At 47.5% G+C, this 25,938-nt stretch overlaps 1 protein-coding gene and 1 non-coding gene across 4 annotated transcripts; both read left to right on the forward strand.

Moving 5' to 3' along the window:
* Positions 1–384: 384 nt before the first annotated feature.
* Positions 385–22,287, forward strand: PWWP3A (PWWP domain containing 3A, DNA repair factor). 3 transcript variants are annotated; one of them, XM_035120593.3, is made up of 14 exons: positions 385–523; positions 3,618–3,748; positions 8,963–9,054; positions 9,552–9,646; positions 10,554–11,378; positions 11,787–11,897; positions 13,996–14,066; positions 14,180–14,256; positions 16,122–16,182; positions 16,337–16,412; positions 17,393–17,443; positions 18,874–19,349; positions 19,793–19,881; positions 21,284–22,287. In XM_035120593.3, the coding sequence occupies exons 2-14, from the start codon at positions 3,683–3,685 to the stop codon at positions 21,372–21,374; spliced, it is 2,181 nt and encodes a 726-aa protein (XP_034976484.2). In that variant the 5' UTR covers positions 385–523; positions 3,618–3,682; the 3' UTR covers positions 21,375–22,287. The 3 variants fall into 3 exon arrangements, with proteins under 3 accessions (XP_034976484.2, XP_034976483.2, XP_034976485.2); XM_035120592.3 differs by lacking the exon at positions 385–523 and adding an exon at positions 579–792; XM_035120594.3 differs by lacking the exons at positions 385–523; positions 17,393–17,443 and adding an exon at positions 579–792.
* Positions 22,288–25,283: 2,996 nt separating this feature from the next.
* TRNAN-GUU (transfer RNA asparagine (anticodon GUU)) lies at positions 25,284–25,357 on the forward strand. Its single transcript has one exon. It is a non-coding gene; the product is annotated as a tRNA-Asn (tRNA).
* The last annotated feature ends 581 nt before the right edge of the window (positions 25,358–25,938 follow it).

The following is a 25,938-nucleotide window of genomic DNA, read 5'->3' on the forward strand; positions in this document are numbered from 1 at the left end:
ATTCTGGATTAGTTGGTAGTATCCGGGTCACCTTCAAAGGTAGGGTAAATGCGTTTCCTCAGAGAGCGAAAAAGGCGGGAAGGTATAATGATGACGATGCGGAACGGAGAGGCCGTGCCCAATTGGAAGCGGCGGCAGAGCCGAACGGCGCTCCGATTGGCTGATGCTTCTCCACTCCCTTTCAAAGCACGCGCGGACGACCGTTGGGAAAAAATAGCCTCCTCGCGCGAGGAAGGGCATGGGAGGGTGGAAAGCGCAAGCGCAAATCGCACAGACGTCGAGGGGCGGACCTGGAAAGGGGAACGGCCCCCCCCGCGCGCCGGCGAGTGACGTCACATTCTTCTTCTTGATTGGCGAGAGGGCTAAAGGGAGAAAAGAAACCTGATTGGTTTCGCCCTCCCCGTAAGTTCCGCATTTGCACGCAAAACAAGCCGCCGCCATGGCGACCCCCTAAACTACTCCCCCTCTACAGCGTTCTGATTGGCGCTCGCTCATCTCGCGGGAGTCGAGGCGGTTTGGTGAGGTAATTTGGGTTCCGTGGGAAGTGGGAGGGTGGATGAATCAATCCCTCATTGGCTGGACAGAGAGAGGGGAGGCGGGGCGGAGCAAAGAGTCTCCCATCAGCGGCAACGAACAGAGTAAGTAGGAGGGAAGAGGGGCGTGGCCTGTCATCCTCGCGTTAACGACCAAGAGGGAGGACGGAACCCGCCTCCCAAAATCTAGACGGTCCCGAGGCGTGGCAGGTTCGAATCCCGCCTCCCTATTTCCCTGCCTCGATGTGAGAGGCCTGAGGTAATTAATGCAATAATAACAATAGTTTAAAATGAATTTGCCAGGAGGGAGCTGTTGGTCAGGAAAACCTATTGTTATTATTATTATTATTAGTCCTCCCTTTTGGGAGGGTGGTTCCAGGAAATGAGGCTTCCCTATCCCATAATATGCCTCTCTTCTCCCCCAGCCAATCTCACCCCCATAATGGGATGGCTGAGTTACCTGTATCAAGAAAACGGGGTGGGGGGGGCTCAAAGAAAATGGGGTGAAGGGGCCTCAAATCCCCTCCCTGATTATTATTCTTATTATTCTAATTATTTAGATTTAGTATTAAGGTGGGGGAAAGTACCCCACTTTAAAGGGAATGGCAGTTTGCGTCCTCCCCCCCTCAACAGCAACCCCCCCAAAATGCTATTTACAAGGAGAAAAAGCTTCCCCTTGTTATTTGGGGGGGTGGGGTTTTTTCAATTATCTTTTGAACCCACAATTTTGAACTTACTTCTGACCCCCCCCCCTGGCCCCCTTGTGGCTCCTTTGCCCCCCTCCCCCCATGTCATATTTTACAACACCCCTTCTTTTCAGTGCGGGGGGTGCCCCCTTTTTTTGTTAGAGGGAGCGTGCACAAGTCTTTCATAATGGATGCCCCCTCTCCGAATAATAAATATGTGGCCCACCTGTTGCAATGGAGATTTATGTTTATATACATATATTTATGTGTACAGTCATACCTCTAGATATGAATGCTGCGGGTTGCTTACAACACGGGTTACGAACTCGCCAAAACCCGGAAGTGCCAGAACAGGCTAGTTCCAGGTTCGGCGATTCGCGCATGTGCAGACACACCGAATGATGTCATGTGCAGAAGCACCGAATCGCGCGACGAGCATGCGCAGATTCAGCGCTTCAGGTTAAGTATTGCTCTGGATGAGTATGGGGCTCCGGAACGGATCCCGTTCGCATCCAGAGGGACCACTGTATATATATACCGTGTTTCCCCCTTTTTAAGACACCGTCTTATTACTTTTTTTTCTCAAAAAACCACAGGGTGGCTTATTTTTGGTGGGATGTCTTACTGGTATTTTTATTACGAGTCTGAGGGAAGGGAGGTGTGTGCGTCCCTGGTGCAGCCCTCTCTCCCCGGCCCTGGGATGTTCGCAAAGGGCTGCTCTCTCTCTCCTCCAAGGTGGGGACTCACTTAATAGCAATCTGCTACACTGGAGCTTCTTAAATCTAAACCAGTATAATGGAATCTATCTGTGTGATACAGTCCTAGCAGTAGCCTATACCTAAAGCAAGTAAGGATCTCTACCAGCCAGCTGCCCAAGACTGCAAGACTGTCTGAAGTTCCAACAACATAGCACTTTGCAGTGCTATCACTGATAGCAAAGAAGCTACCTGCTGAGAACAAAGAAGCCAGCTAAGCAGCAATTAAGATTGCTGACTTGGTAAATGGTAGCAATTGAGAAGCAATTGAGCCAGCGAGGTGAGGAAGCACGTGTTGTTAGGACCGGCAGTTTAACTTTTGTGTAAAGCAGCGTTTAGCAGCTCCTTTTAGCAGCTTGCAAACAGCGAAGGAAAAAGTCCTTAATAAATAAAAAAAAGTCCCCAAGGCAAGGACTGCGATCCAGACTGCTTACAAATCCTTAAAGGGGCAGCTCCACAGACAACCAAGCAGCATAAGGTAGAAAGAAAACTGCAGCAGGATTTTTAAAAGGCTGCTTTATGCCCGGTAAAAGCAATGAGACAACAATCAGACACCGGAGATTCCCGTTAAGAGGAAATCAACGTGCATTGAATGGAAGGGAATTTAGGGAAAGGTGGGGGGAAGCGAGAGGTGGGCTGTGTGTGTGTGTGTGTGTGTGTGTGAGAGAGAGAGAGAGAGAGAGAGAGAGAGACGCAGGGGGGGGGAGAGAGACAGACGCGCGCACGGAGGTCTCTCCCTAAAAGGGAAAACAGCCTTTGCATTCTTCAATCGCCCCTCTTTTCTTCCTCGTGCCTTCATCTCCTCCCCACCCCACTTATCTCCCCTTCACCAAGTAGAGCTTACACAGCTTGGCTAAAAAAATTATTTTTGGATCTTTTTATTTAAAAAAATGCTCTCAGAAACGGGGAAGGGAAATCACAAGGCTTCGGCAGCCAGCAGCTACGGCTGTTCGGTGCATTTTTACAAGCTTTTAAAGGAAATACGTGTCTGTGGAGCGACAGCAAAATGGGGAGAGATTTTTAAGGGGGGAGTTGGCTGGCGGGAGGGGGGTTATTGCTAGTGGGTGAAGGGTCTATCAGTATGTCTTATTTTCGGGGTATGGCTTGTATCGCGCAATTGCTTAGAAATCCTGCTATGGCTTATATAATGACTACGTCTTAAAAAGGGGGAAACACGGTATGTGTGTGTGTGTGTGTGGAGAGAGAGAGCGGGAGTTTTTATTAAATTTTCTGTTTTACCATTTTAAACTACTCATTTTTACATCCTTAAGATAACGACTTCCCTTCTTCTCTTTCCATGGTTCATTTTACATACTCCTGATATTTTGCAGAACCTATACCATCCACATATACTCTTCTTAGGTTCTCTATTGCAGTGTTTCCCAACCAGTGTGCCTCCAGATGTTTTGGGACTACAACTCCCATCATTCCTGACCACTGGTCTTGCTAGCTAGGGATGATGGGAGTAGTAGTCCCAAAACATCTGGAGGCACACTGGTTGGGAAACACTGCTCTATTGGACAAGGCTGCTTTTCACAGAATTGGAGAGTCGGAAGAGACTCAAAGCGTTGCCTAGCCGCTGCATTGCAGGAATCGCCATTTTACGAGCGAAGATGCAGTGATGGGATATTTTGTCTTTTCAGATCCTTGAACCCTGGCAGTCACCAGCCCTCACCTCAAATCCTCGCTTTCCCGCTATCCTCCATGAATGGCAACCATGACGAAGGCAAAGTACATCCTTTGCGTGTGGAGGAAGCGGTGGTGGCCTGCAAAGGTGATATTGATTTTAACAGCTCGGGACCTCTAAGGGAAGGTGATAGCTATGCCATACTGGGATGTTGGAGGAAGTTTAGGATCCTCTTGGTGCACAGCCGACGGCACCGGTGGTATCCCCACCCACCCACCCACCCCGAGGCATAACCGGGGGTCTCTGGCAGCATTGATGGGCTGTCCCACCAGCAGGCCTCCCTCCCCACTTGGATCGGGACCCAAACAGCTTCCTGTGGCCCCTCAGCCAAAGCCTATTTATTTATTTAAAGGTGTTTCTAAACTACACTGTGTGTGTGTGTTTGTGTGCACGTGCAAAACACTGTTATAAGAATTTTAAGGTCTTAGATATAGAATAGATACTCATGAATGCACACATATCTAAATATATGAACCACATGTCCCAAAGCCATTTTGACTCTGCCAATGACCTCAAATATTCCTCTGCGGTACGGGAGGCAAATGGGGAAGGCCTTCCCATTGTCTTTTTGCTTGCAAATCCTGTCTTAAGGGCGTACTTGTGTATGAATAGGGTGAGCCTGCGACCTGGATTCAGGAGCTAAAGTATTAACCATCACAAAAGAATGCCCAGGTTGCTCAGGAAATGCAATCAGTGACCATTATCAGGTATCCTGGCAGACAGGATTTCTGTTGCAGACCAGCTCCTTCTGTGATGTATGTATGATGTTTTGGAGGGTGGTCTTGGGCTATGGGGTGGGCAGTTTCAAAAGTCTATACAGTATAAGGGCTTGCGCACCATTGTTCTGGGTTCCTCCTCCTCCGTGTGGTGACTGGGGACCCTGTTGCAACAGTTCGTTTAATAAAGATCAGGCTTACAAGACGCTTTGCTTCTCAATTTTCTCTGGTTGGCCTCTGTTATTTTCTCATACCAATAGGGAACCCACTTAAGGACTCTATACGGGCTCCGGAATACCCCATAAGGGAAAGGGAGCAGTTTTTCTTATAACAACAGTAAAACAGCATTTTAAAAACAGAAACGGGTAAAAACAGCCTCTTTCTTTTTATTTATTATGTTTGTATACCACCTTTACCTTCCAAGGATCTCAAGGTTAGTGTGCATGGTTCTCCCCATTTCATCCCCGCAACAACCGGGTGAGGTAGGTTAGGCTGCTCAGAGATGGTGACTGGCCCAAGGCCACCCAGTGAGCTTCATGGCTGACTGGGCCGTGGACTTGAGATATGTAGTTTTAGGACCTAGAATCTTAGAAGCATACAGGTGAAACTCGAAAAATTAGAATATCGTCGAAAAGTGCATTTATTTCAGTAATGCAACTTATTATTTTTTTATTTTTATTTTAATTTTTACAAATGTTTTCTTTTGGAAATTCAACAGTAATAAAACAAATAGTTACAATAATACAAAAATAAACATTGCTATTACATTTCATTAATTCCATTCCATTTATAATTGAGCCGCCTAACAACAAATAAAGGCTTGGCAGATCTTGCTTTGCATGTCATGCATCTACGGTATCTCTGTTCAGTTTCTGTTAATTGGTTCTCATAGGAAACTTACAGATTCTTGCTTCATACAATTAACTCAAGGCAGTGTCAATTTACTCTTGGCAGAAAGCCATGGTCTGCCTGGCCTGGAAACTACTCTCTGATTGGTTAACGACCAGCACTGAACTCTGTTATCTAGGAATGCTAGCACAGTTGTTTCTTGTTGGTTGTTAGGAGTAGGTGTGCTGCGTATGGTTGGAGAGAGAGAGGGGGGGGGATTTATTTTGCTTTGCTTTGTATGCAGAAACTCTGCTGCTTTTATTTTCTTTTAATAAATCCTGTAAATAGTTATTCTGCACCTAGCAGACTAGTCATTTCCACCTCAACTACCGTGTTTCCCCTTTTTTAAGACACCGTCTTATAACTTTTTTTCCTCAAAAAAACACACGGTGGCTTATTTTCAGGTGGTGTCTTATTTTTTTTTATTACCACATAAGTACCGGTATGGTAAAGCAATCTACAGTACATTTATCCAGGGCTGTCTTAAGGGTGCTGCCGGCGGGGCTGGAGCTGTTGCTCGGAGGCGCAGTGTCCAGCCTCGCCTCTTCCTTGGTGCCCTCCAGAACTGCGCCTATCACTATATCTTATTGCCAAGTCTTGCGGGGGGCGGCGCGGAAGTGACACCACCCGCTTGGCCACCTCCTGCGATGCCAGAATGTTCCCAATCAGAGGGGAGGCAAAGCGTGGTGTCCAAAAGCCCCCCCCCCCAAGAGCTGGGTCTCTGAAGGTTTGTAAGTCCTACACACCAGATCCTCCTCCAGGAGAAAGGGAGAGAGAGAGAGATTATTCAGAGCCCACCAGAGCCACTCCTCCTCCAGATTTGCAGTGGGTCTGTTGGCAAAACGAGACGGGGAGGGGATGTCAGTTTTTTAAAAAGCCAGAAGGTGAAGCCATTCTGAACCACCCTATGGCCATAGAACATCTGTAAGCAGCATTGCCCAGGAAGATACCATTACCTTCCCCATTGGGCAAATGTACACCCAACTGGAGCCACTTTATGCTTCCAAAAGCATGAGAGAGAGAGAGAGAGAGAGAGAGAGAGAGAGAGAGAGAGAGAGAGATGTGCACACGGGGGGGGGAGAGAGAGAGATACGCGCGCGCAAACACAGAGAGACAGACGTGCACACGGGGGGGGGAGACGCGCGCGCAAACACACACAGAGAGAGAGAGAGAGACGCGCACGCACACAGAGAGAAACAGAGAGAGACGCAAGGGGAGAGAGAGACGTGCGTGCGCACAGAGACGGAGAGACAGAGAGAGACGCAAGGGGAGAGAGAGACGTGCGCGCGCACAGAGACGGACGTGCGCACACACACACACACAGAGTGCGGTGCTGCTTTGCGCTTTGTCGGAAGCGGCGGTGGCTGCAGCGTTGACAAAGCACGAAGCAGCACCGCACTTAGGGGAAGATGCCCAGGGAGGGGTCTGCGGGGCCGAGGCAATGTGTGAAAGGGAGGGATGGCGATGAGGAAGCGGGGAGTGAACCGATTGGGGCTTTAACACGCCCGCACGCGCAAATGGAGGCTCGGAATGTGGAGATCGTTTCTCTTAAAGTGCCGCAAGTAATGAGCCTCTCTCTCTTTCCTCCTGCCGCTCGTGCCCTAGGTGCTCCGTGCGGCGCTGCTTCGCGCTTTGTTAGCGCTGCAGTCGCTGCCGCTTCCGGGCGCCAACCTGACCCGGCAGGCTTCCTCCTCCTGCCGCGGCCAGCATTGCAGGAGCTGGGTCCTGCTGGCTTGTGCCCTCGGTGCTCCGTGCGGCTGCTGCACGCTTTATCGGCTGCTGCGCAGCCGCTTCCAGGCACTGACCCGACCGGGCAAGCTTCCACCTCCTGTAGCGGCCGCCGTGCTGGGTCCCACTAGCTGGCTGGGGCACTTGGTGGTCTTGCTCCGCGTGGCACTGAAGTATGGCTTATTTTCAGGGTATGCCTTATATGTCTCAAATGCTTAAAAACCCTGCCCTGGCTTACTTTTTGACTATGTATTAAAAATGGGGAAACACGGTAGCTTCTGCGCTGTGCAGGAAAACTCTGCTACGTTTGGGCTAAAGCCACTAGAGCTATGCCTGACACTTCAAAATTCTAAGAATCTCATATACTGGTTTCACCTTTTAAGTTGCATTACTGAAATAAATCGTAATTTTCCGAGTTTCACCTTTAGAATCATAGAGTTGGAAAAGGGCCCCCAAGGGTCACCTGCTTTAAGTTGTGGTTACAATTTGTTTTAAAATGTATTTAAAGCAGTATTTTATGTTGCTGTAATCTGCCCTGGGAGCTTCTGCTGTTATTATTATAAATGCAGAATATGCCCCTGGCCTTCAAAAGAAAAAGAAAGAAAGAAAGAAAGAAAGAAAGAAAGAAAGAAAGAAAGAAAGAAAGAAAGAAGTGGCAAGTTCCTAGGATGCTCAGAGCCAAAAAGGAGATTAAATAAGACGTCTTTTGCATGTGGATCATCTCGGGGAGGAAACTTGCAGCCCTATTTCATAACAGTGTGGTGTGGTATCTGAAAAAGTGTGCATGCACATGAAAGCTCATACCAATGACAAACTTAGTTGGTCTCTAAGGTGCTACTGGAAGGATTTTTTTATTTATTTCATGTGGTGTGGTGTAGTGGTTAGAGTGTCGGACTACGAGACTGTGTTTCATTTCTTCCGACTCAGCTCACTGGCTGACCACAGTGGTCCTCTGCCTCAGTCTCCCTCTGCCTGACCTTCCTCACGGGCTGTTGCAAAGAGGAAGGGGGAGAACAGTTTACACCGCCTTGAGCTCCTTGGAGAAAAGCTGGGACATAAACGATGACGGTTTATATTAGCCAGAAACACAGATGCTTCAGAACGGTTCGAAAACAAAGGAGAAGGAAAGGGCACCTTTTCTTTCAAAGCGGGATTGCGGGAAATAGTTCAGGTTGTTGAGTAATTGCACCAAGAGGCGCAGGCCATGTTGCGGATTGCTGAACCTGCTTTTCATAGAATCATAGAGTTGGAAGAGACCACAAGGGCCATCCAGTCCAACCCCCTGCCAAGCAGGAAACCCCCTGCCAACCGGGGCTCTTTCAGGAGGAAGGGCAGGTTATAATTCAATAAATAAATATCTGTATTATTATTATTATCATCATCATCATCATTATTATTAATTGAATTTATATACCGCCCTATACCCAGAGGTCTCAGGTCGGTTCACAGAAAAGGAAAGGAGTAAGAGAAAAACATTAAGACTGAAATCCTAAGAACATTTATTTGGAAGTAAGTTCCCCACAAATAAATGTTGCTTACCTCCTAATAAAATATCAGCACCGGGGCATTAAACGAACTGTATCCTACAGTTCCCTGCAATGGAGTTGAAATTAGCTTGGGCGCAAATGGAAACGGTGATGACAATAGCGGAAAGAAAAAGAAGACAACATATATTTTCGCTTGCACATTAGGCCTGGATACCCACAACACTTCCAGGATCACTTTTTTAAAAAAAAAAACACTAAAATTTTCAAACAGACGCATAGGCACGATTCTGTGACCCCCATCACTGTTGCAGAATTAGACGTTCACTCTACTATTTCAAGTGATAAGATTACCTTTGTTATTATTATTATTAGTGGGACCCACGTCTTTTTCTTTACACCATTCTGTTTCGTTGAGGCCCGCCCTGTGGGACCTTAACGTTCAGAAATCTCACAAGCGTACATTGCATTCCTGCATCTTTCAGGTTTTGTCTGCCGGCCGGACTTCCAAAAGACGACCAGATCCGAAGAGCAAGCCGAGAACGCTTCGGGTTGAAATCCTCTGTCTGAACAAACAGTTAAGTTGCACGTCGAGTATCTCAAGCTCCCTTGTTGCAGTTGACGCTGCTCGATGAGACCACGGTATGGTGGGGCTAGAGACCCGGGTGGCGCTGTGGTCTAAACCACTGAGCCTCTTGGGCTTGCCAGTCGGAAGGTCGGCGATTCGAATCCCCGTGACGGGATGAGCTCCCATTGCTCTGCCCCAGCTCCTGCAAACCTAGCAGTTTGAAAGCACGCCAGTGAGAGTAGATAAATAGATACCGCTGCGGCGGGAAGGTAAACGGCATTTCTGTGCGCTCAGATTTCCGTCACGGTGTGCGCCAGATGCGGTTTAGTTCTGCTGGCCACATGAGCTGGAAAGCTGTCTGTGGACAAATGCCGGCTCCCTCGGCCTGAAAGCAAGATGAGCGCCGCAACCCCATAGTCTCCTTTGACTGGACTTAACCGTCCAGGAGTCCTTTACTTTTACCTTATGGTGGGAGTGTTTAACCGCTTTCTCTCACTTCTTAAAAGGGCTGTTGTGCGCCACGCAGATGTCAAACCTTTGCAGGAGGAGGACATCATCAGCATCGCCTCTCGGTTAGGTGGCCAACCTGACGCCTCAAGAGGTAACCCCCATGGCACATCCTGAGCACAAGAGCCTTCTCTCCTCCCATGTCTTCCAGCGACTGCGATCCAGAATTATTTGATAACGATGGTGATGATTTATTAGATTTATATACAGTGGTACCTTGGTTCTTGAACGTGCTACGTCCCGGAAGTTCAAAAACCACAGCGCAGTTTCCGATTGGCGCAGGCGCCCCGGGAACAATAGCTGACAGCGGCATTGGACGTGCGGCTTCCGAAAAAAGTTCACAAACCAAAGCATTTACCTCCCGAGTTTGTGGCGTTCAGGTTCCAATTTGTTTGTCAGCTAAGCCATTTGAGAACCAAGGTTCCACTGTACCACCCTTCATAAAAATATCTCGGGGCAGTTAACAACACAAGTGAAACTTTTAGAAGACATCTGAAGGCAGCCCTGTTTAGGGAAGCTTTTAATGTTGAATAGATTATTGTATTTTAATATTCTGTTGGAAACAGCCTAGAGTGGCTGGGGAAACCCAGACAGATGGGCAGGTTATAAATAAATTATTATTATTAATAATATTAATATTAATAATATTTAAAGCAGAAACAACAAAACAATATCCCCTCCCTCCCAAAACACATTTAAAAGGCTGTATAATATTAATCAGCCCAAGGCCTGGTTGAAGAGAAACTTTCTCGCCTGCCACCAAAAAATATTCAGAAGATTATATACAGTGGTACCTTGGTTGTCGAACGTAATCAGTTCCGGAAGACTGCTTGACTTCCGAAACACGTTCGACAACTGAGGTGCAAAGGGTGGCCGGCAAAGTCAAGGAAGAAAACTGGGGGGGGGGGGGAATGCAGTGGAAGCAATGACACAGGGCTGGTGGGGGTGGGGGTAGTTGAGGGCAAACTCAGCTTCTGAGTCATTTCGACGCATCTCAACAGGTCAGAGCAAGAAAAAAAACCGCGAAGCCATAGATGAGCTGATCTACCGGCATGCTCTGCGGCAGGCCCTGGATATCCTGAGCGGACACTCCATCTCGCCCAAGGAGCGGAAAGGCAAAGCGTCACCCCGAAAGGACACCCCCGCCGGAGCGTCCCTGGAGCGTCCGGCTAAGTGTCGCCAGCTCCAGTCTCCAAGGGACTCACACGAGGGAGACAGCAGGGAGAGTACCGCTGAGTGTTGCCTTGGCTCCAAGGCATCTCCCATCTCTAAACCGCAGCACCTCCCGGCTGGCCAGCACTGCTCCTTTTCTGAAGCAGCAGCGACCGTAACTCCCCAGAAACAGCAGGAACCGTTGCCCAAATCTGATGCAAGCCGGAGGCAGCTGCGGTCCTTTAAGGAGAGGGATGAGGGGCGCTGCCAATCTCAGGGCAAGTCTGGCAAGGGCAACTGCTTCCCATCGCCAAACAGAACGAGCACCCCAGCGGCCGCCTCTCAAAAGCACCGGCCCAGGTTCGCAAAGTCAGGCGTGGAGCCCAGGGTGCGGAAGAAACTGCTGGGCTCCCCCACCGGATGCGTTTCAGCTGATCCAGCCAGGGGAGAGGAAGGGGGAACTCCACCCAGGAGATACGGCAGAGGCCCCAACGGCAGCAGGCGCCCGAAGGGAACGCGGCAGAAAAGAACCCGGGCGCGGAACAGAGGAAGGAGTCGTCCAGGGGACTCGAACTCTGCAGATGAGTCTCTTTCGGGAGGCAAGGCGGGGCAAAGGCAGGATGCGGCCATCAACGTGAAACAGTTCCAGCTTCAGGATTTTGAAGATGAAGAAGGTAGCTTGTGTGCTTTGGCAGGATGGAGGAAGGTGTTTATGTGTTGGAATGGTGTCAATCCTAGAATCAAAGAATTGTAGAGTTGGAAGGGGCCATGAGCGTCCTCTACTCCAATCCCCTGCAAAGCAGTAATCTTTTGCCCAGGGTGGACTCGAACCCACAACCCTGAGATTAAGAGTCTCATGCTCTACCAACTGAGCTATCTCTCAGGCCAGGGGGGCAGGGCAGCTCCCGCCCCACAATTCTTCCTGACTCTGCACCTCCTGTGTGCACCTTGCAATGCACAAGTGGTTGTCTCCCTCTCCCCACTAAAGCAGCAGGATATTTTTTTTAAGAAAAAGGAGAGGGGAAAGATCTCAGTACTCTGTAGTAAAAGCTGAAATTGATTGACACTTTTTCCTTTGACAGGATTCGCACCTGCCTCTTCCCTGCGGCTTAGCCCCATCGGGAGGTACAGTCACAGCCCGGCTTCCAGGGACGATGAGGACGAGGAACTCCCAAGCATCCTCTTGCGCCCAGGTGAGGCCTGTTCTCCATCTTTCGGCATGCCCCAGCCACACCGGCATTTTTACGAGCCCAATCTTAACCTTTTAAAGCAGGCCCTGGGGAGCATTTGGCCTTTGGCCGCCAACCCTGTGAGGTAGGTCAGGCTGTAAGATTGTGATTGGCTAGAGAGCTTCATGTGGCTGAACGGGGATTTGAACCGTGGTCTTTCTCAGGTCCTAGTCCAACAATGAATGAATGAATCTTTATTTGCGTCAGCCATTGGCCATAGCAATAAAGCAACAATACAATATACAAAGAATAGAAATAAAAAGTCAATTATATAACATACATTTTGGGGTTTTGAATCAATAGTCAAATGGTGGATCTGATCCTGATTGCCCCAGCTAAAAACCTTGCAACCTTTGCTGTCACTTGCTCATCTTGATCGGCCAAGAGAAAGGACACTGGGGCAGTGGCTGGGCGACCCGGAATGGGCAATAAAAGAGGGTGATAATCTCATTCCTCAAGTCTTTATAAAGAGTGCAAGCCAGAAGGGCATGCGCCACCGATTCAGGACTGCCGTCTCCACAGGGACGTAAGCGTTTTTCATGTGGAATCTGTTGGAGGTCCTAGTGCAGCAATCTGTACCCACTACTCCACACTTCCTGAGAACCAGTCAGAACCCTCTATAGAATCCCCTGGGAGGATCACAGAATCTCTTTTGTCGACAAAACTTTTACTTATGCAATTTTAACTGTTTCTATACATACACTGAACAGCAAAGGTAAAGGGACTCCTGACAATTAAGTCCAGTCGCGAACGACTCTGAGGTTGCGGCGTTCATCCCACTTTAAAGGCCGAGGGAGCAGGCGTTTGTCCGCTTCCGCAGACAGTTTTTCCGGGTCATGTGGCCAGCATGACTGAGCTGCTTCTGGCAGAACCAGAGCAGCACATGGAAACGCCGTTTACCTTCCTGCCGGAGCAGTACCTATTTATCTACTTGCTTGCACTGTATGCTTTCGAACTGCTAGGTTGGCAGAAGCTGGGACCGAACAACGGGAGCTCACCCCATCGTGGGGATTCGAACTGCCAACCTTTTGATCAGCAAGCCCAAGCGGCACAGTGGTTTAATCCACAGCGCCACCCGCTTCCCTACATTGAACAGTATCCATCACATCTCTTTTCCTAAGACATCCCCATCCATCTCTCTGTGGCATTCCGGGGAAATCTTGATCTGATATTTCAACCCGTTGTCGTTTCAAGTCTTCCCTTTTTTGATGTTTATCTGCAGCTCATCAGTTAACTCCTACTTGTAGGTTAAATTGTAAATTGTACCCTGAGATAATCTCCATAACACCTCCAGTCTTCTCTTATCTTTAACTCATCCTTATTCCTTTGTTTTGCGATCATGGTTACTAATTCTGTGTAGGACCCCAGAATCTCATGCAGCTTTGACTGTGCAGCCCTGCACGCGTCTGGTTCTTCTTTTTTCTTCCCAAATGTCTTACTTATATTATTATTATATTATTATATTACGTTTGTATGCCACCTCGGAGGAAAGGAGCCACAACTCAGTGGCGTGGAATATACTCTTTGACAAGTCCCCATACCTGATTGCCAACATTCCTCTAGTTCAGGCATAGGCAAACTCAGCCCTCCAGATGTTTTGGGACTACAATTTCCATGATCCCTAGCTAACAGGTCAGGGATGATGGGAATTGTAGTCCCAAAACATCTGGAGGGCAGAGTTTGCCTATGCCTGCCCTAGTTCATTGTTTCCCAAACTACAGCTCCCAAGTTTGGGAGATGCCACTTTAGTTAAAGGATCTCAAGAGGTATGGCTGGGATAATTTCATACAAGAGGCACACATATGAAGGGGTGGGTGTGTTTCTTCTTAGGGCACACCTTTCTCCCCACTGAGCACAAGATGGTGCACATTGTTTAATCCTCACGACAACCCTGTGAGGTAGGCCAGCCTGAGAGGCCGTGGCTGATCCCCATGTTCGCACCTGGCAAGCCCCACGGCCCAGTGGAGTTCCGAACTCTGGTCTCCCAGGTCCTAGTCCGATACTCTAACCACTGCACCACACTGCCTTAACCCTCCAACCTCTGTTTCCGTTCTGCCTTTAGAGCCCTGTACCATCAAAGCCGGGATGCTGGTTTGGTGCAAGATGGCAAGACAACCCTTTTGGCCTGCAGTGGTGAGAATAAAAACGTTCTGTCTTGTTGCATCTTTGTGGAAGGGGGCTGTTCTCCCGCCCTTCCTCCAAGGGGATGGGGTAGGCATTGAACAGGGGTTTTCTCTTCCCGGCAGGTGAAAAGAGTGCAGCAGAAAGCCAGGAAGGCCAACGTCATCCTCATCCAGGACACCTTGGGCATGAATTCCAAGGGGTAAGTACAGCTTAAATGCAGTCCTGGTCTGGCTTCTGATCACCCACTGGCTGAGCTGCTCTGATGCCCAGCATGTTCACAGAGCTTTCTCTAAACTGCTCCTGCCGGCAACGGCAGAAAAAGCATCTTATTTCTGCTCTCCTTTCTCAGCAAGGAGTGCTGGGTGCGTGTGTAGATCTGAATTTGAAACCCTTCTCAACCGTTGCTGAATAAATAATTTTTGGACTTGTCATTTAGTCGTGTCAGGCACTCCTGTCTTGCACTGCCTCCCGCAGTTTGGTCAGACTCATGTTAGTAGCTTCGAGAACACTGTCCAACCATCTCGTCCTCTGTCGTCCCCTTCTCCTAGTGCCCTCAATCTTTCCCAACATCAGGGTCTTTTCCAGGGAGTCTTCTCTTCTCATGAGGTGGCCAAAGTCTTGGAGCCTCAGCTTCAGGATCTGTGCTTCCAGTGAGCACTCAGGGCTGATTTCCTTCAGAATGGAGAGGTTTGATCTTCTTGCAGTCCATGGGACTCTCAAGTCCAAGAGTCTCCTCCAGCACCATAATTCAAAAGCATCAATTCTTTGGCGATCAGCCTTCTTTATGGTCCAGCTCTCACTTCCATACATCACTACTAGGAAAACCATAGCTTTAACTATACGGACCTTTGTAGGCAAGGTGATGTCTCTGCTTTTTAAGATGCTGTCTAGGTTTGTCATTGCTTTTCTCCCAAGAAGCAGGCGTCTTTTAATTTCATGACTGCTGTCACCATCTGCAGTGATCAAGGAGCCCAAGAAAGTAAAATCTCTCACTGCCTCCATTTCTTCCCCTTCTATTTGCCAGGAGGTGATGGTACCAGTGGCCATGATCTTAATTTTTTTTATGTTGAGCTTCGGACCATATTTTGTGCTCTCCTCTTGCTACTTTATTTCTAAAATACAGTGGTACCTTGATTTGACTTCGGTAGTCTGTTTGACTTCCAAAGTGTTTGAAAACCAAGGCGTGGCTTCTGATTGGTGCAGGCACCCCAGAAACAATAGCCGACAGCCGCATCGGACGTTCAGCTTCCGAAAAACGTTTGAAAACCGGAACACTTCTGGGTTTTCGGTGTTTGGGAACTAAGGTACCACTGTAATTGTATTAAATGTTAATAGTGATGTGTTGAACAGTTACAAAATGGCAAAATGACCATCCTACCCCAACCCTCTTTTACCCAGTTCAGATCTCAAAAGTTTGCGCAAGTACTGAAATTGAGAGTCTGAAAATTGTCAATATAAGAGAAAAAGTTAACATAGCCGTATATGATGGGATGTTATAGCTGCGGTTTGTCTTGCAAAGTCTTTGCTTGCTAGATGAATATTTTTGTGTCGTCACCCCCCCCCAAAAAAAGTACTTCCTCCTGAATTACATTATGTACCATTTTGGAGTGTTCCCAAAGAAATTTGTTACCAACCTTTAGGGAACACTAAGGGGGAGGGGGGCACGGGAGGTGTAAACGACTGCCAGACTTTGAAAAGCTGGCATCTCTGGATCAATTTCAGTGATTTGTTGAATTAATTAAACTGAGTAGGTTTCCCTTGGATTTTGAATAAATGTGCAATTATTTTTGCCGTTTTGAATGTTCTTGTGTTATCATCTTCCTTAGGAGGGTCGTGCAAACCGCGACTTTGAATCACGCTTTGTGTGGCGTAGGGCAGGGACTGCTGGGGATGATTTTTAGAGAACCAAAAGGGGAGAGCCCCCCCAACAAAAGTTTGGGAACCACTGACTAAAACCCTTTGCTTCTCTCCAGTATCTATCCATCAGTGTTCTTGTGGGCCGTCAGTAAGATTTTTTGACTTGCTAATCTGTCGTATCCCTTTCCCTCCGTTTTCCTCTTGCAGCTTCTCCACCTCTTTCAGAAACCTGAAGCATTACGAATGCAAGGAGAAGGGAAAACTCATAGTAAGTTTTCAATGGAAAAGGTGTGAGCTTCTGGGGGGGGGGTGTCATCCTTGGTTTCCGCTCTGCATTTGTGTCTCCCACAAAAAGCATTGGTTGTTCCCCAGGGGTGATAATGTTCTGTTTCTTTTCCATTTTGCTATGATTTTGCCCCCAGGCCAGAGCCAAAGAGACCCACCCTCAGGATATCGACTGGTGCATCACGTTGATAACAGACTACCTAGTTCGAGTAGGTAAGCTTAGCCAGCGGAGTGGGGATGGGGGGTGAGGAGTGTCCTCTCTTTCCAGCAGCAAAAGAACTCTGTATTCTCTTTCTTCCTCTCTACAGCTCCATGTCTTTCTTTTTATTTCTTTTAATTTGTTTCATAAAGCCTCCTATATCTCTTGATTGTGCAAAATCGGTCTCGGAGGCGCCACACACAAGGAAAGGGAAGCTGGGAGGGAGGAGGAAGAAAGCAAGCTCTCACACACTGCTTCTTGTAATGGCCAGGTATGGGGAGTTCAAGGGGAGGAGGAGATGGAAGCAGATACTCTCTCAGCAGAGCCAATGAAGCGGCATGACAGACCCATCTCTCTTCCCTCCCCCCCCCTCCCTCACTGAATAGCCTTGTGGCTGTCAGTAAGTAAATAAGAGTTTATTGTACAGTGGTACCTCGGTTTCCGAGCGTCTCAGAAGCCAAACGTTTTGGTTTTCGAATGCCGGAAACCTGGAAGTAATTGCTTCCGTTTTCGAACACACCTTGGAATTCGGAACGGGTTCCGCTGCGTGTTTTTCCATTTTCCCAATTGATCTTGCAGCCCAGCCCTTTGCGCCTTGGTTGTCAAACGTTTCGGAAGTCGAATGGTCTTCCAGAATGGATTACGTACAAGGTACCACTGTACCAGCCCAAAGGCCATGATGAAACCATACAAAGAACCATCAGAAGAAAATATATACAGTATGAATATAAAAAAACAAAGCCTCTGCATAAGCCATCAGAACCACATATTGCAAGGGAGACTGTAAAGGGGGACCTGGTGGCTTTTGGTAACGCCAGAGTGTGACAAAGAGACAGTGCAGAAGCTCACCTAACGCAAGACCACTCAAGGCTTGCTTTTGAATCCATGCTTGGCTTCTGCGGAGGGAACAAAGCTCTGTGACACCATGACATAACTTGAAATCTCCAAAATGGGATTTAGTCGAGAAACCTTCCTCTTCTCTCCCCGTCCCCAGGCTGCGAATCTTTCACGGGGTCCTTCCTGGAGTATTACGCCCACGAGATGAGTGAGTAGTTCATTGCCTATTAAAACACGCTGTTTTGATTAAGTTTCCTAAAGAAGGAACAAAATCAAATAAGCCCGGGTCTAAATCAGGGAGTCTGGTCCCCTCTTACCTGTTTTTGTTCTTGGGTGGTTTGCAGCCACCTGGCAGAGGTCAGCTTTTGCCGAAGGTTAGCAAAGGTTTCCATTACTACAGAAATGGGCAACACCTCTGAGGGTGAGGCTCTGAAAGTCAGCACCCATTCCAGATCAACCTTCCCAAAATCTATCTTTCTATCCCCTCCTTCCCGGAAGGCAACACCAACCAAAGCTGGTTAGTCAGGGGCGGGGTGATGGCTTGCTCCTCCCACTTTAGACGAGGGGTTATGCAAATGTCCTTGGCCCACATCCCCACCCCTTCTGCAGGAGGAGACAAAAAAGAGCCGCAAAAACGCAAAATAAATAGCAAAAACAGACCTCAGCGTAATACTCAAAACAGAAGTGTGGCACTCAAAACAGACCGTGTTTGGCTTCTGAAGAAAGTTCGCAAACCAGAACACTTCCTTCCGGGTTTGCAGTGTTTGGGTTCCAAGTTGATTTGAGTACCAAGGGGTTTGAGAACCAAAGTACCACTGTATCTGCTGTGAGGAGGGTTTGTGTTCTGCCTTGTTGGACAGCTTCATAGGTAATGTGGCAAGAAAAATACGGATTTAAAAGTGGCCTCCAACCTGGGATGGGGAGGAAGGAACATAATATTTGGCCCTCCTTTGTGTGCCTCCTCCTCGAGAGGTCCAGAGAGGTCCGTAGGGTGTCTCCCCGTCTGTGGCATGCTCTCCCCAGGGACGTTCGCCTGGCGCCTTCACTATACACCTTTAGGCGCCAGGCTAAAACGTTCCTTTTTAACCTGGCCTTTGGTTGACCTGATCAATACTCCATACCCTTTTAAAATGTGGCTCTTTGGGGGGGGGCGTTATTGTATTTTTATTTTCATTTTATATATTGTGATTTATTTATTTTTTGAACCGCCCTGAGGGAGCGTCTCCACCCCCATCGTCCAGCCCGGACACTGAGCTCCAACTCCCAGGGCCTTCTGGCGGTTCCCTCCCTATGAGAAGTGAGGTTACAGGGAACCAGGCAGAGGGCCTTCTCGGTGGTTGCACCCTCCAATCACATGTCAAGGAAATAAACAGCTATTTGACTTTTCGAAGACCTCTGAAGGCAGCCCTGTTTAGGGAAGTTTTTGATGTTTTATCTTGTCTTAATATTCTGTTGGGGGCCGCCCAAAGTGGCTGGGGAAACCCAGCCCGAGATGGGCAGGGTATAAATCATAAATTTGATTAAGTTTCCTAAAGGAATGAATGAATCTTTGCCTGTGTTTTCTGGGAGAAAGGCGGGCTCCTTTCTGTGCCTTCCCGCAGAAACCGTGACATTGCCGTCTGCTTTCCTCTCCCCGAGGCTACTGTGTCCGAACAGGCATCCTCCATGAACCGCCGCAGGAGACCTTTCCAGAGACGGAGGAAGCAGCCCCAGAGTTAGCAGACCCAGAGGAAGCGGACCCAGAGGAAGCGGACCCGGGCGAGTTGCCATCTGAGCCGTCGCCTACTAAGCCCCCCAAGAAAGTCCTCCCGGATCGTGCCCGTGCCGCCCGGGACAAGGCCAATGAGCGCATTGTTGAGTTCATAGTGAAGTCCAAGGGGGCGGACGACCACCTCCGCTCCATCCTAAGGAGCAAGAAGCCGTCGCGCTGGCTGAACGACTTCTTTGTCGACCGGCCGTACCTGCCCTGCATGGAGGTTTACCTTGAGGACGACCACCAGCTGGAACTCGTTCTCGACTACCTGCGAGGGGTTTACCAAGAGGCAGACCCCAAGGTCCTGCCCAAAGTGAGCATGGACAGTATCAAGTTCATCTTGGACGTCTTGTTCCCCGAGGTAAATCACGGCCTTTTTTTTAAGGAGTTGGGACACGAGCTGCCTCCAATGCCGTTGGCCCATCTGAACTGGTGCTACCGGCAATGGCTGGCAGCAGCAGCTCTCTGGGATTCCCTGGAAATGCTGCCATGGATCGGACCTGGGATGCTAAGTGCCACGCCACTAAGCTGCGGTTCTCCCCCTAAAGACCAACTAAGATTCTAGCCCTGACCATTTTGAATAAGGCGCCGATCTTACATACGGCCAGTGAGGCCCTCGGTCAATATTGCCTACACTGGCTGGCAGCGGCTCTCCAGGGTCTCAGCCCTACCTGGAGGTCAAACCTTGTGCATGCAAAGGAAGTGCTCTAACCACTGAGCCGCGGCCCTTCCTTTGCATTCCAGAACCCTTCCTCCATGAACATGTGAAACATGTTTGCAAATTTTATTTCTCTCCGCCCCCAGGCCATCATCTATGCCATTTCAGCTGTGGACCATATTGACTACAAGAAAGCGGAAGAGATATATTTGAGAGGGCCTCTGGTGAGCCAAAGGTACCTCCTTCAGTCGCTTCTTATCCATAACGGCTTTGGGGAAATTTGCAAAAAAAAGGGAAGGGGGGTGCCCTGGAGGGTTAAGTCCAGTCAAAGGCAACTATGGGGTTGCGGAGCTCATCTCGCTTTCAGACCGAGGGAGCTGGCTTTCTTCGCAGACAGCTTTCCAGGTCATGTGGCCAGCAGGACTAAACCGCTTCTGGTGCAACGGGACACCGTGATGGAAACTGGAGCGCACGGAAACGCTGTTTACCTTCCCACCGCAGCAGTTCCTATTTATCTGCTTGCACTGGCGTGCTTTCAAACTGTTAGCTTGGCAGGAGCTGGGACAGAGCAACGGGAGCTCACCCCGTCGCGGGGATTCGAACCACCGACCCTGATCGGCAAGCCCAAAAGGCTCTGTGGTTTAGACCACAGCTCCACCCTGCATCCCCAGTTGGCTTAATCCAGACACCCCCAAACTTGGCCCTCCAGATGTTTTGGGACTACAATTCCCATCATCCCTAGCTAACAAGCAGTGGTCGGGGATGATGGGAACTGTAGTCCCAAAACATTTGGAGGGCCAAGTTTGGGGGTGCCTGGCTTAATCATACACTCCATGAGTTGTCCACAAATGCATCTGAGGGTCAGAGCAATTCAGGTAAAGAAACAGCAGCACGATAACAAGGCATTGTAAAATGTATACAGGGAACTCCCCACATACGCGGGGGGGGGGGTGCGTTCTGAACCCCCATGTGCTTTAGCTGTTTTGCATAAAACAGAGACTAAAGGCGACTTGACTCTACTAAATCTCTGAATCGACACTTTCCTTTCCGTTTATAACGTGACATTTCCGAGCACAATTCAAAGTGTTGGTGCTGACCTTGAAAGCCCTCAACGGCCCTTTATCCCTGAAGGAGCATCTCCACCCTCATCGTCCAGCCCAGACACTGAGGTCCATCTCCCAGGGCCTTCTGGCGGTTCCCTCCCTACGAGAAGTGAGGTTACAGGGAACCCGGCAAAGGGCCTTCTCGGTGGTGGCGCCCTCCCATCACATGTCAAGGAAATAAACAGCTATTTGACTTTTTGAAGACCTCTGAAGGCAGCCCTGTTTAGGGAAGTTTTTAATGTTTAATAGATTATTGTGTCTTAATGTTCTGTTGGGAGCCACCCAGAGTGGCCGGGGAAACCCAGCCAGATGGGTGGGGTATAAATAATAAATTATTATTGTTATTATTATTTAATTCCAAATGTCCTCGTCTTTAGCGAAATTTAGTCCGCTGTTGCTGTGGTATTGAAGACGGGCCTCCGTTCACTTCCCAGCTCCACACATTACTGTATTATTTTTTGCATCCATGAGCTTAGAATTTGTTGTATCCCCTTTCCACACACACCCCCACTTTCTGTCTCTTTATCCTTTCAGGGAAAAAGAAATCTTCGAGGAAGAAATCCTAGAAGCGAAGAGAAGGAAGAATCTGCAGAGCAAGAGGCCTCCTCCAGAAGCCAGCCTGTAAAGCCTTCCCCCCCCCCCACCAGAGGGCACAGAACAAGTTCTACGTCAGACTTGTGACACAAAATAGGAAGTGTGTATTCTGTATAGGACACGAGAGCCTTTATTTTTTAAATATATAAATATATGTATGTATATGTGTTTCAAATATACTGCAAGAAGTAGGTGCGATTCCTGAACCACAACCATCCCGTCAGAGCAAATTGGACTTTTGTGGCCGTGAAACAACCCCCCCCCCTTCTCTCTCTCTGCCTCAAGAGCAGCCCAAAAATAAATTATATATCGGTGTTTGGTACACCCTGGGTGACAGCTCATGGAGGAACTGGGAGCGGTTTGAGAGAGGACTTACTCCCCTGGTGTCAACCAAACCAAATGTTTTGAACTACAGCCCCAGGCTGATGGGAGTTGTAGCCCAAAACATTTTGAACGGATGTCTGCCCTGCCGGCTTCTGCTCCTGGCGGACCTCCACATCTCACTTAACGCCAGAAGCAAAAGCGAAAATGAGTGCGTTCATTGTTCATAGGAAACGCTTTTACCCCTCTCCCCCTTTTCAATGGCCTCCAGAGGCTTCTCTGGATCCCGAAGAGGAAAAACTTTGCTGTACATTCCGCTGTCGTCGCCTAAAATCCCATTCGCCCTGCTTTTGGCAAAGGTTTCAAAAGCTGGAGGTGCGTCGCTAACACAGCCAGGAATCACCTCGGTTAGGTTCACAGTCTTCCATCCCCCAATCCCGTAATGAATTTTAAAATTTTAAATTCCAGTTGGCGCAGGTATGATTGATTTCACGAGAGCTAAACCAGCCTTATCAATTCTTCCACCCGTATCGAATCATTTCATCCTTGCTCCATCTCTTATGGCTTTTTGTGCAAAATTCTCTTCTTCTTTTTACTCAAACAATAAAATTTCTCAAATCACAGCAGACTGGGGTCTTGTGTCCTTTGGAAGAATCACAAAGTAGGACAGAGCAAGCAATGAGCTGTTTTCTCAATAGTTTATTTTTTTAAAAATATATATAGAGAGGGTTTCTTTCTCTATTTTTTGCAAAACAGCAACAAGGGACACAGATAGCGTTGCGTCCTGGAAGTTTGCAGCTTGGAAATAATCATAAATCGCTTCTCTGGGCTTCTGAGAGGAGAGCTGGTAGAGAAAGCCAGCAAGGGGCGTAGCGATAACACAAAAAAGCAGGTCCCGGTTTAATTTCTGGCATCTAAACCTTGTCTCTCCCCTTCTGGCGGTTCCCTCATTGCGAGAAGCCAAGTTGCAGGGAACTAGACAGAGGGCCTTCTCGATAGTGGCACCCGCCCTGTGGAACGCCCTCCCATCAGATGTCAAAGAGAAAAACAACTACCAGACTTTTAGAAGACATCTGAAGGCAGCCCTGTTTAGGGAGGCTTTTAATGTTTAATAGATCACTGTGTTTTATTTTTCTGTTGGAAGCCGCCCAGAGTGGCTGGGGAAACCCAGCCAGATGGGCGGTGTATAAATAATAAATTATTATATTATTATTATTTCAGCTCCGGGTCAGGCCAGGGGTCTGTCTAGGCCAGTTTCCCAAACTTGGGTCCCCAGCTGTTTTTTGGACTACAACTCCCATCATTTCTAGATAGCAGGAGATGATGGGAGTTGTAGTCCAAAAACAGCTGGAGACCCAAGTTTGCTCTGGTGCTTTTGTGGGTTTGCCATAGGAATCTGTTTGGCTACTGTGAGAAAAAGCATGTTGAACTTGATGGGCCACTGGCCTGATCACTGGTCCCTGGAAAACAGGGACACTTGGAGGCTCTGTAATGTATATAAAACAAGAAAACAGTTCTCTTGTGTGTGTAATAAAAGAGTGCCAAATCATATAAAAAGCATTTGGAGGGGTCCTTGTCGAAATCTTGGCTCATTGTGCGTGATTTTTTCTGTTGAAGTGACGTCCCAGCGTTCAGTGTAAGATTTTGAGCCGTTTCTCACTCGAGTTGCAGTTTATATTCCACAAGTTCCAACACAAATGCTTAGCAGGCCAACTAAACGAGAAATACAGCATGTAATCAATAAATGCAGTTCTGTACCCAGTGCCGGATTTATGTATAAGCTAAACAAGCTATAGCTTAGGGCCCCACTCTCTTGGGGGGCCCAAAAAAATTTAAAGGGAAAAAACCTGGATGTACATTTCCAAAATATAGAAAACAAATAAAACCTACATACAGTAACAGTGTTTTGTGTTGTGCCGGCTCCTATGATGTAAGTCATGGGCCCCGCCTGCTAGTCTGCTCCCTAAAATATCCCTGGTTTGCTCCTTTCTATATATAGGGTGCCTACATTCTGCATGGACTGGTTGCAGGGCACCATGGGCAAATGGCTTGAGATACCTATTAGGTCCATCAATGACCATATAGCATATATTAAACACACAAAAAACCAGCGACAATTTGTTGTTGACAAAGAACGGCTGGACATATAAAGCGCCCCATTACCTTCAGTAGCTTAGGGCCTCATCAAACTGAAATCCGGCCCTGTCTGTAGCAGAGTGTCAGGCTATGAGCTGAGAGACCCATATTCGAATCCTCCCTCAGCCCTGACTCTCACTGGGTGACCTTGCCATTCACTGTCTCTCAGCCTATCCCACCTTGTAGGGTTGTTAATGACGGTCAAACAGGAAGGGGGAGAACCATGTCCTTGACAGAAAAAGGAGGGATACTAATGTGGTAACGAAATAATTAACATGCTGGCCTAGATAGATTAACTGTAAGCTTCTTGGGGCAAAGACCTGCCCATTCATGGGTGCTGCATTGAGATTGCAACCATCGATTTACAGTGGCTTATTTCAAATATTTATTATAGACAGCTTTTTCTACCAGAAGGAGGGCAAGGTAGAGGGAGCCGGAACAAGATCAAACTATTTGACATGTAGGCAAAACGACCGAAAGCCCATAAAATATCAACAGTTTTAGGAATTGCATCAATCAAAGCAGACCCACCAGCTATCATTGCTGCCAACATTAGCTATATAAATCAGCAGGCTAATTGGGCGATTCATAATCAGTAGTAAGTGTATAATTTATAATGAATTTATAATTCATAATCAGTAGTAAGTGTATAATTCAGATACACTTCTTCAGAAGTGTGCATGCACACGAAAGCTCATACCAAAATATAAACTTAGTTGGTCTTTAAGGTGCTACTGAAGGAATTTTTTTATTTTTGCTTCGACTCAGACCAACACGGCTACCTACCTGTAAGTAGTAAATAATGAATGACTTGCTCTGGCCTATGGAAATAATAATAATAATATAGGCCAGTTAGGCTCCTCTGTTTCATGGGGAATAATGATAAATGACAGGCTCTTGTTTATGGGAATAAAAAGACAATGGGCGGATCAACTTGTGTGGTTTGTGGCAATAAAAATAAGATATTAAAGATAATATCGGCAAAACTGACAGTGAAATTAAGAGACAGAGACGACAATGAATTTACGGAAGAATGGAAGATGTTTTTGCTTATATACAGAAGCAGTGCACACTACTACATTAGCAGGGTTTTTAAAGTACTTGCAGTTTTACAATGAATGGATAATAGGTGATTTAAATATGTTATAAATTTAACAATGGACATGCAGTATGTTGACAAATAATGGAACCAGGGAAGGGATTAGACTAGTGGGAAGTCAATTTGTTTTGTTTTGTTTTTGTATTTTTATTTTTGGTTATTTTTGGGAAATCAATAAAACATTATTTTTTTAAAAAAATGATAATAATATCAATAATGATTTAGGCTAGCTGGCCTCCTCTGGTTCGTAGGAACAATTAAAAAAAACCTTCCTTTGACCTTGCACACAGAAGGGAAGCTGGCAATTGTTGCTTTTGGGATGTGTAATGTGGTTCCGCCTTCCTCCTTCCTAAGAGCGGCGGTGGCAGCGAGGGAGGCAGCTGGGTCTCTGTGGCGCAATCGGTTAGCGCGTTCGGCTGTTAACCGAAAGGTTGGTGGTTCGAGCCCACCCAGGGACGCGGTGGGAAACCCTTTTTTATCTCTCCTTTTAAATTTTTAAATTTTTTTTGCAAAAATTAAATAATAATGCATGCCTCGTTTGCAAGCTGGGACGCGCGAGATTGCATCAAGGGAGATTGGTAGGAATATGGATCGGTGGATAGAAAACTAGGACGCTATAAAGATCTGCAGGAAAGGGCAAGGGAGCCTCTGCCCCAAATCAAGATGGCCGCGCCGGCAACAAAGCAGGAAGCAGTTATTTTAAGCACCTTTTTATTTTTGTTTTGTGCACTTGCCTAATTCTTTTTCGGTTTTTTTATTTATCTTTTTTCTCTTTTCCCTTTCTTCTTACATTTTTCCTTTTTTTGGTATTTTTCTTTTTCTTTTTGAGCATTTGGAGGTAATGTTTAATTCTTGCTTTCTGTGTAACTTTTTAAAATGCAAATAATAATAATAATAATAATACAGTAATAGTAGTAGTAGTAGTAGTAGTAGCAGTAAACAACTTCCCAAAGCCAGTTTGTTACTATATCTTGATTTCATGTTGGTCTCTAAGGTGCTACTGGAAGGAATTTTGTTGTTGTTGTTGTTTCGACTACGT

Source organism: Zootoca vivipara, chromosome 6 (genome assembly GCF_965207765.1).
Source record: "Zootoca vivipara chromosome 6, rZooViv2.hap1.1, whole genome shotgun sequence".
Classification (NCBI taxonomy): Eukaryota; Metazoa; Chordata; class Lepidosauria; order Squamata; family Lacertidae; genus Zootoca; species Zootoca vivipara.

What these genes read in the sequence shown, in the direction of transcription:
- PWWP3A (XM_035120593.3), top strand. Translation starts at nt 3,683, where the DNA reads ATGGCAACCATGACGAAGGCAAAGTACATCCTTTGCGTGTGGAGGAAG. An exon ending in TTGGGCATGAATTCCAAGGG is followed by an intron (nt 14,257 to 16,121) that starts GTAAGTACAGCT and finishes TTCCTCTTGCAG; the next exon opens with CTTCTCCACCTCTTTCAGAA. An exon ending in GTATTACGCCCACGAGATGA is followed by an intron (nt 17,444 to 18,873) that starts GTGAGTAGTTCA and finishes CCTCTCCCCGAG; the next exon opens with GCTACTGTGTCCGAACAGGC.